The 15,425-nt window shown below is 40.0% G+C and overlaps 3 protein-coding genes across 3 annotated transcripts in view; 2 read left to right on the forward strand and 1 right to left on the reverse strand.

Annotated features, from left to right (window-relative positions):
• gpm6aa (glycoprotein M6Aa) overlaps positions 1-2,699 on the forward strand; it is a 26,111-nt gene extending 23,412 nt beyond the window's left edge. The window contains exon 7 of the mRNA XM_072435176.1: positions 1,207-2,699. Within this exon, the coding sequence (XP_072291277.1) occupies positions 1,207-1,359 (153 nt within the window). The 3' untranslated portion in view covers positions 1,360-2,699. The remainder of the gene's footprint in view (positions 1-1,206) is intronic.
• Positions 1-15,425, reverse strand: part of elovl6 (ELOVL fatty acid elongase 6) — a 557,878-nt gene that overhangs the window by 492,149 nt on the left and 50,304 nt on the right. The gene's annotated exons all lie outside the window — the stretch shown is intronic.
• On the forward strand, positions 6,027-13,744 carry lrit3a (info leucine-rich repeat, immunoglobulin-like and transmembrane domains 3a). The gene is made up of 4 exons (XM_072435188.1): positions 6,027-6,333; positions 7,868-8,331; positions 9,744-10,049; positions 12,524-13,744. Exons 1-4 carry the CDS (start codon positions 6,212-6,214, stop codon positions 13,534-13,536), a joined length of 1,905 nt encoding a protein of 634 aa, XP_072291289.1. The 5' UTR covers positions 6,027-6,211; the 3' UTR covers positions 13,537-13,744.

Below are 15,425 nucleotides of genomic sequence, written 5' to 3' on the forward strand. Positions count from 1 at the left end.
AGTTGTTTTAATATTCATCTAAAGTCGTGTTCAATCAGAAATGGTTTACACTGCAGCATTTACACTCTGCTGAGCTCAAACAGATCCTGCCCTGAAGCGAGGGTTTCTGACTGAAACGTAATGCCATAAATGTGTTTACGAGTCAAGTCTTACAGTTTCCCTCTTACGACATGGGTCATTAAGGCCTATTGAGGTCACACGTTTGAGACAGTGAGGTAAAGGTTAAGCAGAAGAGGGGACGGTTTGAAAGAGGACATTCTCCTGTGAACAAGACTGGTGGTGTGAGATACAACCTGCCCTCAGTTTACAGCAGCCTCTGAACAGCCTGGCACAAACCAAACCGCTCAAATGCTAATGAGAAACTGAGAAACTCTGAGGTTGAGGTGGCCTGACCTCAATAGGCCTGAATGAACCAAACTGTAAGAGGGAAACTGTCAGATTTGAGTTTCAGTTTGGGCAGGATCTGTTTGAGCTCAGAGTTTAAATGCTGCTGCGCAAACCGTTTCCATCTGATCGAACATGACTTTAGATCAGCGGTGTCAAACTCATTTTGGGCAGAGGGCCCAATTTCGACGCTCAGGCTGGGTACATAACATAACAACATAACTTAAAAAAATAAAACTATAAAAACTATAAGAAATAAATAGTTTTCTATAGCCTAGTAATAGTTATTGCACACCAATCTCCATATTCATGCATCAGCAGCAGGAACAGGAATATGGACTTATGACAATTCTCTCTTAAAGGTAAATTTTCAAAAAAATTGTTTAAGGGACTTGTAATAAAGCAAAAATGTGCATATAAAAGTCGGGTAATTTTTGGGTTTGGAATACAAACTGACCCCGATGCTTCCCAGAATGATGGATTCGACTGGGAATAAAAGTGTTACAGCTTTAATTTTTATGTACAGCAAATTAAGCAGATTGAGAGTTCCATTTTATAAAATAGTGGACAAAATGGAATAAATAAAGAAAAAGTCCAACGTCGCACGCGTAGGACGAACTATATGTTCAGCAGGCCAGATTTAATGTCTGGGGGGCCGGATACAGCCCGTGGGCCGCATGTTTGACACTCCTGCTTTAGATGGAAATCGAAACATTGATTCTTTTGAAAGCTTTTCTACCATGGACCACTCCAGGGCGAATGAGGGAGGTTCACATAGAAGGAGTAATTTACTTTTTGTTCACTGAGATTGTGTGGTTGCAGATCCACTACCTGATGGTGCTGTCGGCGAACTGGGCGTATGTGAAGGACGCGTGCCGGATGCAGAAGTACGAGGACATCAAGTCCAAAGAGGAGCAGGAGCTGCACGACATCCACTCCACTCGCTCCAAAGAACGCCTCAACGCCTACACATAAGGCCGAGGCCCCGCCCCTGTCCCCTCTCTCTCTCTCTGTCTCTCTCTGAAGCCCCGCCCTCCAGATGGGGCTGCCGCCGCCGCCCCCGGGCCCTTCACTGATGATGTCACTGGTGACGTCACATGTGTTCGTGGGGGAGTCACATTTCAGCATTCAGATGAACAGCCCCTTTACCTCTCATGGATGCTCTGAGCAAAGGAGACATATTATGCTTTAGATTCTGTTGGAGACTCATTTGGACACGTCACTGTTCAACAGTTTAAACAGTGGAAAACGTCCTGGGCTGGGCTCACATGACTTCGCAAAATTATGAACTGCCCATAGATTCAAATTGAGGTGGCGGTAGGTGGTGGGCAATGTATTGACATGAATTAATATCTCAATATTCAGATGATATTTTAACAATACATCAGGCAAATGTCTTGGTTGAGGCTCAAGTATCGCACAAAATGTGAAATAACCACAAAATGGCAGAAATCCCCCTTTATACTCGAGAGAGATTCTGTTCATTTCTGCTCATTTTGCTGCTATTTTTAGTTTTACTTCATGATGTACTCAATATTGCATATCTCCTAAACAAAAAATGCAATATTATACATCAGTATGTCTCCCTCTTGGAGGGAATTCTAAAATGCAAATGTTTTCAATTGGTTTATGGTTAACATTTTTGTAATTTTTGAGTCTATCCACAAGCATTTAGCAGAAAGTTCAGTATCTTTGCTCTTAGCATAAATTAACTAAAATACACTTTACCATCAAGGCAAAAAGTAGTGACATTATTTGAAAAATGTATTAGATGCTTTTTTGTCAGCATAATATGTCTCTTTTAACGTGGCAGTTCTGATTTAGTGGTAGTACTTCTAGCGTAGCGTGCCGTTCCAAACGTAGCAGTAATAGTTAATTTCACTTTATGATTCTCTAGAACTTTTATTGTCATTTTGGCCAAATGTTGAAGTTGTTTTTGCTCATTTGTGAGGGGGTCAACAGGGGCTTCAAAAGGTTTCCAAGCACATTTTGACATACCGTGTGGAGATATCGATGTACTGTAAGTGGACGAGTGGTAAACGTATGAATTCTGTATTTTTCACGTTCAAAGCGTCATGAGCCTTGCTACTCACTCATAACACCCAGGGACTCCAATGTTTTTACCTGAAAACAATTCTCTTTCTATGTATGTTTTTACAATATTATGTCAAGCTAAATCATTAAAGGTACACTGTGTAACTATTCTGATGCTTGTCATCATGGAGTTGTACGTTTATTGCCTGGAATATTCCACAGTGTGGCGTTAAATGTATTTATATCTTACACATATTCAATTACAGGTGCAGTTATTGCTATCACAACTATGGAGTCAGACAAGTTTAATTCCATTCTGTAGACATCTCCATGGAGACAAGCATGCAGAAAAGTTACATGGTGCAGCTTTAACTTATTTGCAAGATGTGCCAAGCCTGTTTCTTGGGAAAATTCCTTTAACAAGATGTGTCCAAAAATGTTTTTGAAGGAGAAATTTTGAGTATTTTGCTAAATTATTTTCTTTACACATCTATTTTAAATACTAGATTGATTTTAGATCGCCACCAAAAAGGCAACTTAAGGTACTAATAGATGGGTTGGATTTGAGACTGGACCAAACTGGTATAAATCGGGCTTTGTGGTGCTATCGTGTCAAAAGCAATACACTATATCATGTTTTCATAGCAGCCAGGGGCCATACGAATCATGTAGGGCTACAACTGGCCCCCGGGCCGCACTTTGGCCATGTCTGCTTCAAAGGCAGGAGGAAATTACTATTTTTCTTCTTCAGGATCATTTATCCACCCCATACTGCAAAAACAGTAAAGCAACATGAGTTAAAATGACTTGAATTTAGACGGTTTATGAGTCATTTTGACTACTTAATTAATGTATTTAATTTTTCTTGTTTAAACGTATTGCTGACTGGTTCCAATGTATTTATTTCCTAATTTTCAGAAAATAGAAATATGTCTTAAAATAAATCAAAATAACTTGGACTGCTAATTTAGCACGGAACAATAATAATAACAAATAACCCAAAATGCATCTAAAAAGTGTTTTCAAGATATGAACACTACATAAATAGTAAATACTAGTTAAAATTACTCAATATAAACATTCTACTTTAGAGTCATTTACCTCATGTAGATCCAGTCACAAAAGCGCACATGAAATGCTTCCGAGACAACCATCTGACTCCTCAGTATTTGACCTTTAGACATTCCTGTCCCGTTGGTAGGTCAGCCTTACCTGGACATGAAGCACTTCCTCAAAGTAAGAGTAGCTCTCTGCTCTGGTCAGACATGTTGGTGATGATGGCACTCTTTCTGTGGAATCTGTTCTCAGTATGCGTGTTATTGAAGTGGCGGTATAAATATTCCACCCGGTGTTTTTAAGTATGACTTTACTGTATGTGGTACTGTGTTAGCACAAATGGTGAGGTGGAAACTGTTTAAAAATGTTGCTTGTTTTGGTTATCAGTCCATGCCATGTCGTCAGAGTCATATTGGCACGCTCTCTGGGTTTCAGAGTGATGAAAACCCAAATTACAAACTCAATTAAATATCATACATTTTGAATTGGGAAAAGTCCTTAAAGAATCACAGATAGAGCCAATTTCAGTGTGAACCCTCCAAACGGTACTAGGCTACCTCATAAACAAACTTTTTAAAAAGGAGTAGAGAAAAAAACACTAAAATTAACGGTGTCAAAATCAAAACTTGAAGTCTAATTTGAATTTAAGGCTTTGTATAAAAATGTATGTATCCTTGCTTTGTTGGATATTATGTTATTGTATCTAATGCAGGGATAACATACATTTTGCATTAGATTGTCCAACTCTTAATGTCAATGTAATCTGTACCAAAATATCATTAAAAATCAATACCAACTTAGATATCGAAAATATTTTAATACGGTCAAAAATATTGATACTTAAAAAAAAAATCAAATTTCTCGTTTTGATACGCCAAGGTAGAATTCTTCACTGTAGTAGTTTCAGTGCATTTTAATACAAAACTCATTGGTTTACGTATCTGTATTGGATCGATATCACAGTACTTGGTATCGGATCGAAACACAAACGACTGGTATCGGCTGTCACATGAGCTACAACTCTTCATTTGCACTACAGACAGGCCAAACCACCATCCCCGCACCAGTACTACACTTCTAAACCACTTCAAAACTCCTCCATTATATTACGATAAACCGATCATTCCTTTTCCTTTATTTCCTCTTCTCGTTCACGCACTTCAAACATTTCCACGCTCTCTCTTTCTCTCTCGATGTAAGCACATTGGTGTGGAATAACTGTCCTGTGAAGACTGTGAACCTCGATGTTATTCTGTGGCATGGACTTGCATTTCTATAGTTAACTTGAAACAAACCTCCTTTATTTGAACTGAATTGTAATTATTTTTGGTTTATTTTGTACTGTCTTGCTGGATAGACCCATCGTTTGTGCAGTTCTGCCGCTCCCACCGATGCTAACAATATGCTAATGCTAACTGCTTTTAGAGCTTGTAGGCTAGTCGGTTTACTTCGTTAAGAGCGCTCATGGATGTCTTAAATCTGTACCTGGATTGCTGACACTGGGAAAAAATACAAAAAATGCGTTCAGCTTTCTCCTCTTAGTCTTTTGTACTTTCACTTTGAACACTATAGTAGCAGGCTTTCAATTCTATCTGTTTTGTTTTGTACGTTTATGTGCCAAAAGCTTCAAGTGGCTTATTTGACCTGTCTGATCAAATTTGCTTGCGAAATAAAATTCACTTGTGTACTTGTTAAGAAAGCTGTTGTGTCGTTTGTAACAGAGAACATACAAGATGCTTCCAAAAGCACTGGGTTTTCCAAAGAGAAAGTAAAATATAATATAACAAAAGGGTGGGTAAATGTTTAAAAAGTAAAATAATCAGTGGTTTGCAATAATCAATTCATTTTATCTGGGAATTAGCTAAGTCTTGCTCAAATAAATGAAAATGAATATCGAGTCACAGGATAATCACAGGCAGCATGTAAAGTGAGATTATAGATATCTATAAAATACAGGTACTTTTGGGCTAGCGCTGTGGCCACGCCCTCTTTTGGGTGATAACTGAGAGGCCTCCGGGACATACAAATTGTTAAAATGTTATCGTTTTGCTCCAAAATACAGCAAAATATTAATGCTGGCGACACAGCAGCCATGGACGGAGAAGTTATTTTAATTAAATATTCACCATAGACTCATAGAGTTTAAAGGCACAGCGGAGGCTAACCAGCAATGTGGTAAATAATGTCATGAACATTATTTACCATATTGCTGGTTAGCCTCCGCTGTGCCTTTAAACTCTATGAGGGACCTTGGGACCTTTGAGCTTCTTTTATGGTAAATATTTGTAATAATAGTAGTAATAATAGCTTTTGATTAAAAAAGGACAGAGATATTTGATCTATTTATAATTATTTTAATTGAAAGAAGTGTGAAACACCCGTGTCAGCAGTTGTCACCAGAGCCTCCTGAAAAGAGCCCCGGGGCAGACCTTTAGCTCTGTTCTACAGGATTAAGAGCAAAGGCAGCTCTGGCTCATAAGGAACAGAGCATAGTGGCGAAGTGCTTCTGCTCCTCCTGCTGCACCACAAATCCTCCTCTAATCCCCCCCTGCCCCCTCACGTCCCACAGTCCACAGCTCACCTGGACCTACAGCGTCGCTCTCTGCACCCATGGGACACTTCTGACTTTCCTCCCTTTGTTTTGGTGCTATTCAGTGGACTAAACGTTGCCGGATGTCCACATTCGGCCTGTTCTGGGGCAGTGGACGTGAGCTGGTCGGGGACATCGGTTGACACCATGCGGTACACTGTCTCTCTGCATGTGCTGGTGGTCTGCTGCCTCGTCGGTGTGGCCCGTGCCTTCTGCCCCTCTCAGTGCACCTGTGTGTTCCACGGACGCACCGATGGAGCAGGAAGCAGGTAAATCCACAAAGCAAGTATAACACCATGGCATTGTTATTCTTATTTCACACTGGATGACTTAAAGGTGTACTATGTAACTTTTCTGGTGTACTATGTAAGATTCTGCCACCTGCTTGTCTCAAAGAACATGTTATTGATTGGAATGAAATGTTCCACAGTATGGCATTAAACGTTTCTTGCATTTTGTGTTTATTGTTCAAAGAAACCTCAAAAAACATGTATTCTGCACAGATCTGACCTGTAACATGGCCTGGAGCCCTCACGTGCTCGTTTTCATGGAGATAGAATACGTTTAATGACATACTGTGGAACATTCCAGACAAAATATACTCAAAACTTCACATATACATCTTTAAAGTAAAATATACATCACAAACAAGCAAAGCAATCTGTTGGAAGGAGAGACTCAGTGTAAATAAGGCTAGCATAGTAGCTTTAGAGTTGATTGGCTGCATAGTACAGACAATTTGAGCGCTGGAAAGAATTCTCTGAAGGTGTATGGACTTTAAAAACATGGAGGAACAACTTCAAAACTGACAAATTTGGGACAGATGGGAGTGATACATGGGGTGACTTTGATATTTTTTGGTTAGTTTTTTGTTTTATGTCTTTTTGCCCTCTTTCTAGTTCTGTTTGTTTCATTTTGTAACATAAAAAAGAAAAACAAACATGGAGGAGCTACTTCCTGGAATACCACCTAATCATATCATGCAACGGGATCAAGTGTTTTGAGCTGTAGAGACGGAGCTGGCCTAAATATGCAGGAATATTCAAACAACAAGCCAACAATGTGCAAATAAAAGATAACTTCATGTTTGTTTTTAATAATGAAACAAGACGGCAACTTGGTTAAAACACAAAATACTTCACAGTTTATTTGCGATGTGATATCTATAAACATACATGAAACTGTTGTTTATAGATATCATTTTTATAGTAACTTCAGCACATTGCCAAAAGTATGGAACAGTTCACAGTGTACACTCCCCGGAGAATTACCAATCCACTTATCTGCTGTAAATGACCTAATACCTTCAGACAGAAAACATAGTGCATGGATAATCTCACTAGTTCATAATTTAGAACATAATGTAAGTATTGAGCCGAGTTCTGTTATGAGTTTAGACTGTAGATCGGAGCCTTAATCAAAGATGTGACAGGGAAATCCAGTCACATGACCACTTCCTATTTGTGGTCATTCGTAGTGATTAACCTTTGCTAATTGCCCAGTGCCCTGTGTAACAAGAAGGCATTACCGGAAGCAGCCCTACAACTTGAACAGATGGAATATAAATATAATATTCAAATACATTCTGGGGGATTTTTGGCTTATTATTTTTTCCAAATAGATATTGTTCACCTTTTCTCATGTCATATCTTCTGCCCAAGCTCATTGAGTAGATACAACTATAAACTTGATGCTGTTTATGTTTATTTGTTGCTTCTCAGATTGTTAAGATTCATATATCTGTGAGATTTCAGCTCCAGATTCATAATAAAACTGAGCTGACGTTTGCATGTACCATGTCAGGTCTGTGCTGTGTAACGACCCGGACATGTCGGACATCCCGGTGAACGTTCCCGTGGACACCGTCAAACTGCGCGTGGAGAAGACGGCCGTGCGCAGAATCCCCACCGAGGCCTTCTACTACCTGGTGGACCTGCGCTACCTTTGGATCACCTACAACTCCATCAGCTCGGTGGACACGGGCAGCTTCTACAACCTCAAACTGCTGCACGAGCTGCGCATGGACGGGAACATGATCTCGCTGTTCCCCTGGGAGTCGCTGAAGGAGATGCCCCGCCTGAGGACGCTGGACCTGCACAACAACAGACTGACCGCTGTCCCACCGGAGGCTGTCCCATACCTGGTCAACATCACCTACCTGGACCTGTCTAGCAACAAGCTCAGCACGCTGCCCCCTGACCTCATGGATATCTGGCCCCCGTTCAGCAAGGCTCCAGTGTCCAACAGCTCACAGAAGATCGTGCTGGGTAAGGCATCAGATCATGGGACAGTTAGACACTCACGATCACAGGGTCAGTAACATACATCCACAGTACATGGTGTTAGCAGAGGAGGGGAGAGAAGATACAAATTATACTCACTCACTTAAAAAAAATATCACTCAAGTGGAAGTACAGAGTAGTTGTCTGTGGAAAAACTCAAGAAAGAGGGAAACAAGTACTTAAGTAACATCCAAAGTTTACTTAATTTGAAAGAAAAAAATAAATCATTCACTAAATCTTGTATTTTTTAAAAGATATTTCAATTCAAATCAATTTATATTTGTAACGCCCAAAATCACAACAGTAGTTACCTCGAGGGACGACAGTGAAAAACAGATTACAGTGAAAACAGATAGAAAAATGTGAAGAACTATCTCATATCTGAAGGAGCGGCGCAAGAAACACAATGTTCAATTTATTTCATATCAATATCCACATTGTCAACATAAATCTTTTGTCAATTGTAGACTTACTCACAGTGGGAAGAGAAGCCAAAGCTTTTACTCAAGTAAGAGTACAGTTACTTCAAACATCATACTATATATCAAGTAGGAGTAAAAGTAAGCTGCCAGACAATCTGTAAAGTTGTGATTGTCAAATGAATGGGCCTATTTCTGTTGTGTGTGTGTGTGTTTAGTTTGATTTTTAAGAGCAAAATGGTGATTATTCATGTGCCACTCTGACCCAAGAACAAGTGTGTATGTGATCTGTTTAGTCGTTGCGACCGTAATTTTAAAGGAGATTCATTATGAGATTGAAACTGTGCTAAAAGCTGTCGAGTGGCACACAGAATTGCCCCCACAGAACTATGAAGCCAAACACATGTGTAGCTAAACTCTTGACGATTCACTTTCTTCCAGCACATTCTACAGCTCTGTTTGGACTGCGTGCATGGAAATCTGGAAAATGCCAATAAGCTCCAGAAGGACAATTAGCTTACCTAAGAACTGGCGGAGTTTCCAGGGGCAACTGAGGGAGCATCCGGATTACATACTGCAAAGCCTACACAATGAGAACAATCACATTTATAATCACCAAATTAATTCAAAAATCATTAATAATAAGATCTATATCAAAGGTTGGTTTCAAACTGAAGCTTTGTTGCCATGGTAAAGGTTGGTACAGGTTGATTCTGACAGATATATGAGTCATTAAAGTGTAAATTGTGAGTGTGATGGAGCTGCTGCTAACTGCAGATAGGCCACAGGCGGCTTAGGTGTGTAAGACAATCTAATCTGTTTAGAAGAGCTTAAACATGAGTCACGTGCCTGGTTTGTTCACAGCAGGTGTACGGATACAGACTGTAAACTGAGGAAACAACTACAATTATAAATGCTTTTTCACAAGAGGCTAATACTGTAAATACGATAAACATAAACATTGTCTATTGTTCACAGGTCTCCAGGACAATCCTTGGTTCTGTGACTGTAAAATCTCTAAAGTGATGGAGATTTCCAAGATGGCCGACTGCCCGGTGGTTCTGATGGATCTGTTTATGACGTGCACGGCGCCGGAGAATCTAGCCGGAGTGCTGTTTCAGAGGGCGGAGCTGGAGAACTGTGTGAAGCCCACCATCATGACCTCTGCCACTAAGATTACGTCTCCTCTGGGCAGTAACGTGGTCCTGCGCTGTGACACCACAGGGTTCCCCACACCAGCACTGTCCTGGGTCAGGCCCGACGGCTCATCCGTTGACAACACAGGTACAGGGTCAACGCTGAGAGTGTTTGGGGTTTTTAAGTCAAAAGGAAACAATTATGATGAAAAAAGTGATAAAGTTGATGATAATAGGGATTGTGATGAGAATTATGGTGGTATGGCCCTCAGAGGCAACTGTTGTTGTGATTTTGGGCCTTACAAAAATAAATTGATTTGATTTGATTTGATTTGATACATGATGATGATGATGATGATGATGATGTGCATAATGAGGATGAATCTAGTTATGATAATGATATAATGATAATTTTACAGAAGATAATGATTATGATGAGGATGAAGATGATTATGATTATAATAATGAATATGATGATGGGGATGATTAGAAAAATGAGGATGATGATGAAAACGATGAGGAGGATGGTGATGATAATGATTATGATATTGACAATAATGATGACGCGGATGATGATAAGGATTATGATACTGAGGATGATGATAATGATATACTGATGAGAGTGATAACGATGATGAGGGTGATGATGAGGAGGAGGAAGAGGATGACAATGATAAAGATGAGGATGATGATAAAGAGTATGATACTGAGGAAGATGATAATGATATACTGATGAGGGTGATAACAATGATGAGGGTGATGATGAGGAGGAGGAAGAGGATGACAATGATAAAGATGAGGATGATGATAAAGAGTATGATACTGATGAAGATGATAATGATATACTGATGAGGGTGATAACAATGATGAGGGTGATGATGAGGAGGAGGAAGAGGATGACAATGATAAAGATGAGGATGATGATAAAGAGTATGATACTGATGAAGATGATAATGATATACTGATGAGGGTGATAACAATGATGAGGGTGATGATGAGGAGGAGGAAGAGGATGACAATGATAAAGATGAGGATGATGATAAAGAGTATGATACTGATGACGATGATAATGATATACTGATGAGGGTGATAACAATGATGAGGGTGATGATGAGGAGGAGGAAGAGGATGACAATGATAAAGATGAGGATGATGATAAAGAGTATGATACTGATGAAGATGATAATGATATACTGATGAGGGTGATAACAATGATGAGGGTGGTGATGAGACAAAACATGATACAAAAATAAATTGATTTGATTTGATTTGTGAAGGAGGAAGAGGATGATAATGTGGATGATAATCATAAAGATGAGGATGGTAATGATGATAGTGATAATCATAGTGATAATGATGAAAAGGACAAGGATTATGATAATGATGCTATTGATATTGATGAGGAGGAGGATGGTTATGTTAATGAGGATGATAATGATAACAATGAGGATTGTGAGAATGATTATGATAACAATGTGGTGATGATAATGATGATAACTATGATGATAATAATTATGATGATACTGATGATGATACTTTTATTCATCTCATAGGATAAATTATTTTCATTACAGACAGAGGTCGTTACAGTGTTATCAAAATAAAGAAACTAAAATTAAATACCACATTACTGTAAAAATAACATATTTTATAAGATAAAAACCCCAGGAATACATTTACATTTAACTTCAGCAGTTTCCTGTGTCTCTCGGTGGAGCAGCGTGGCAGTAACAGTCTCTTGCTGAACAAGCTCTTGCAGCTGACCAGCACATTGTGGAGCGAGTGGGCGGGACAGTCCAGAATAGTCCGTATTTTAGACAATATTCGCCCTGAACTTCAATTCATCAGCGCTTTAGTGAACAACTTTTACACCAAGAGCGCGAGGAACCACCTTCAGCTCGATGTGACCATTGAACTGGTGGTTGACCTGAGAAGGACCAAAGCTACTGTGACCCCATAATGATAATGATGAGGATGAAGACTATGAGGGAAAAAAAAGAAAGAAAAAAAGCTGACTTTGTGTTTTAGTCCCACTTTAAATCATAGATTTAAACAATATATTAACATGTTTAAACCTGGGGCTGTCGATCACTCACTGTAAAGCAAGCCCGGGAATATTTTCCAAATTCTAATGACATTGCAAATAGCAAATTATATTATATTATTATATTTTGGCTGGAGTCGACCTATTGACCACATTTACATGACGTCAAAGACTGGTCAAATTGACTAGGCCTAGAGTGTGTATAGACCTATACTGATTTATTGCAATATTGCATGTAAATGTGTCATCTAAGCTAAATGCTAAATGCTATAAGGTAGCAATTTTTCATAACCCCACCCATTGTTTAATTTAACATATTGTTTAATCTAACTTTTGCATTACACTTCACATGGTGACAAACAACATGTTGCTCCTGTGAAGCAGCTCTGTGCAGTGTTCTCCATTTTGTAAAAAATAAACTACAGACATAACATTTCTACTGTAATTAATTACTCTGTACTTGTAGACAATACATAAAATATGGTAAAATAAGTATAAGAATTCTCATTGTCTTTCGATCTGTTATAGAGGCTAACTATTGCTGATCCATCACAACTTTTTATTTTGTTTCATTTCAGTTCAAGAATCCCCCGGAGAGGGCATCCGGTGGTCTATCATGAGCCTCATTGGAATACTGAGCAAAGATGCTGGAAACTACAGCTGCAGGGCCAAAAATGTGGCCGGAGATGCTGAGGCCGCAATCTTTGTGTCTGTGGCTGGCACCCTGAGCACCACCCTCCCTCCACTCATGCCTGGGTCTGGCACCGGGCCCACCAGCCTGGCCACCACCTTCACCCCGGCTACTGTGGACATTTCAAACATCCCCTCGCTCACCCCCACAGTCCTGCCAGTGACCACCACTGAGAGACCCAAAGCAACCACCACCAAAGCAACCACCAAAGGCTTCCTCAAACCGGCCAAAATCAAACAGGGGGGGAATGGGAAAAGGCTGGCTGCAGACGAGAAGAGCAGTAAAAAGGACCCTTCAAAGGCTGTGAAAGACTTGGAGATAGTGGAGGAGACGGCAGACAGTGCGGTGCTGCTGTGGACTGTGGATGGTTTGCCTGGGGACACTCCGCTGACAGTGGTGTACTCCCCTTATGGAGAGGAGGACACTAAACAGACCCTGGAGACCAGCGCGGGCAGTGGTAAGGAGCTGCTGGAGGGACTGTTCCCCGGGATGAGGTACTCCGTCTGCCTTGTGGCTAAAGGCAGCGTCAGTGGGAAAGACCCATGTGTGGACTTTTACACACTGGACACTGGAGAGGACAGCGGCCAGTTCTTTGTGATAATAAGTGGCATCGCTTGTGCCCTGATTTTACCACTTATTGCTCTGTTGATCTATAAGATTTTAGCATTATACTGTAAAGGACAACAAACCCCTTCAGATGAAGAGGAGCTGGAGAAAGAGAGTTATGTAAAGTTTGAGACCATCTCGATGAAGCACAGGACTTTGAACTCTCGCCCCACAGAGCTGTGGGCCAGGAGGCCGACCCACGACTCGGAGCGCATGCTGCTCTGCTCCAGGTCCAGCATAGACTCTCAGATGACCTACAAGAGCGACAGCTCACGGTCAGAGTACCTCTGTTGACACATGCCAAGTTTGTCTTCTCTTTGCCTTTACTGCAGCCACTGGACAGGCCACATGTCATCAAGGCAAGAGTGAGTTTGCTGACCAGTGTGTGACACATCACCTCATTGTTGCCTTATGATATAAGGGTATTTTTATATAGACTGTGAGCTGTTCACTGAGAGCATTCATGGATATTGTTGTTCATGTATGCAGTTTTATTATTATTGTAATAAAATTTATATTTTGACAATTAGTTGTGCAATGACAATGTGTACAAAGTGACAAAGCATTATGCCTATCCAAGAGACCAGGGTGGGTCAGGAGCTGGTGGTCTTGATTCACACATAGTTGGTGGTCTTGTACAGTCTGTACAGTCTACATTCACTGAATGGCATTAAAATTATGTCTGTTCAGCTCTGTGGTGCACCTGACCACAATACATCTGTAGCTGCACTCTTATGGAGACACGTGGGAGGTTTTACAGCTGCATCACAATCACAGCTGAAGGAGGAGGCACATGCTACAGTCAGACTACAGAACGATCATCTTTAGAGCACAAAGCATCAGGGCACATGGAGACAAGCAAGCGGCAAACCCTTAGTCAGAAAAGTTACACAGCGCACACTTCCACCAGCCTATTATCTCATCTCAACAATCAAACTGCCTTTACAGCGACGCATAAAAGCAGCAACTATTTTAGCCTCAGACCGCTTCATTACTCAGTGCGTCAACAGGTGGAGCCCTTGCCCTCTCTACTTACAATTTTAATCATTATATGTTTCGCGACACAAAAAAAGTCTGCACAAAAATTAAGATAACCCTGAATAATCCAATAATCTGATAATATATGCGGGTTAAATGCTGGGTAAAGGTCGTGGCCCGGCGCGCTCAGGTTTGGAGACACAGTCATTTTCCCAGCCATGTAAATCAGGCCTTCTCCATGAGGTTAATGTGACTCGGACAATCTCCCAGTCAGAGCGGCCGTGAATAGAGGCTTAGTTCCTCCTGTCTGTTGCTTGTCCTCCTGAGTAAATAAGATGACAAACAATCTTGGGAATAAATGACCCCCTCCCCCATTCCCAGAAGACGAGTCATTCCAGGAACCGTGATGAAGTCGAGCAGTCTAGATTCTTATTCACACACAGAAGCCAATTGTGTAGTCCAAAATGTCTTAGAATAGCTTCAAATTGAGTTGGAGGGCAAGTACAAAATATATATATATATGGTCAAATGAATATGTAAAATGTGAAAATGCAGATGTTTTGACCTGGTTTATGGTAAATACCTTTACATATGAAACAAAAACTGGCAATATTTTCACTGTCCGGGAAAATGAACCAGAACTTATAGAGCCTTTAGTAGACCATGAAACATTATTAATGATTAACTAATGATTTTAAGTCTTTACAACAAACAAATTTGAATTTCCAGGGTAGAAATGCCAGTTTACTTTTCTATTACAAATGATGGGTGGAGAAAAAAGTAATTTTGCTGCCTTATTTTTATTTAAGATTCCCAAAAAGTATAATTTGTGGTAAAGTATGTAATATATATTTAGATAAAATGATAAACTATTGTGGTGTCAACATTTCTGAAAATATTCATCCGGTAAAACCCAAATAATCTGGATTTTACCTTCATAAAAAATGCAAAAATGCAAATATCTGTGAAAGTCTCCCTTTAAATTAACAAATCATGTAAATACAATTTTTATAAATGTCTTTAAACCAGGCTCTCATGTCACTCACGTGTATCTGAGTGGTTTTCCTTGTGCCGAAATCATCTCAATTGTTTGTATTTTGTGATATTATGAAGCTAATTCAAGTTTCACTGAAATTACGCTTTACGTTCTGCTTCACTTTTGCCTCCAGTTTTCCTGAATTTATAACGTAATTTTTAAAAGGGTC

This window comes from Eucyclogobius newberryi, unplaced genomic scaffold (assembly GCF_026437365.1).
Source record: "Eucyclogobius newberryi isolate DKJ021-1_F unplaced genomic scaffold, fEucNew1.0.hap1 SCAF_11, whole genome shotgun sequence".
Lineage (NCBI taxonomy): Eukaryota > Metazoa > Chordata > Actinopteri > Gobiiformes > Gobiidae > Eucyclogobius > Eucyclogobius newberryi.

Bases quoted from the DNA above. Each gene is read 5' to 3' on its own strand.
- lrit3a (XM_072435188.1), top strand. From the start codon at position 6,212: ATGCGGTACACTGTCTCTCTGCATGTGCTGGTGGTCTGCTGCCTCGTC. The intron at 8,332-9,743 runs GTAAGGCATCAG...TATTGTTCACAG, and splicing joins CTCACAGAAGATCGTGCTGG to GTCTCCAGGACAATCCTTGG. The intron at 10,050-12,523 runs GTACAGGGTCAA...GTTTCATTTCAG, and splicing joins CTCATCCGTTGACAACACAG to TTCAAGAATCCCCCGGAGAG.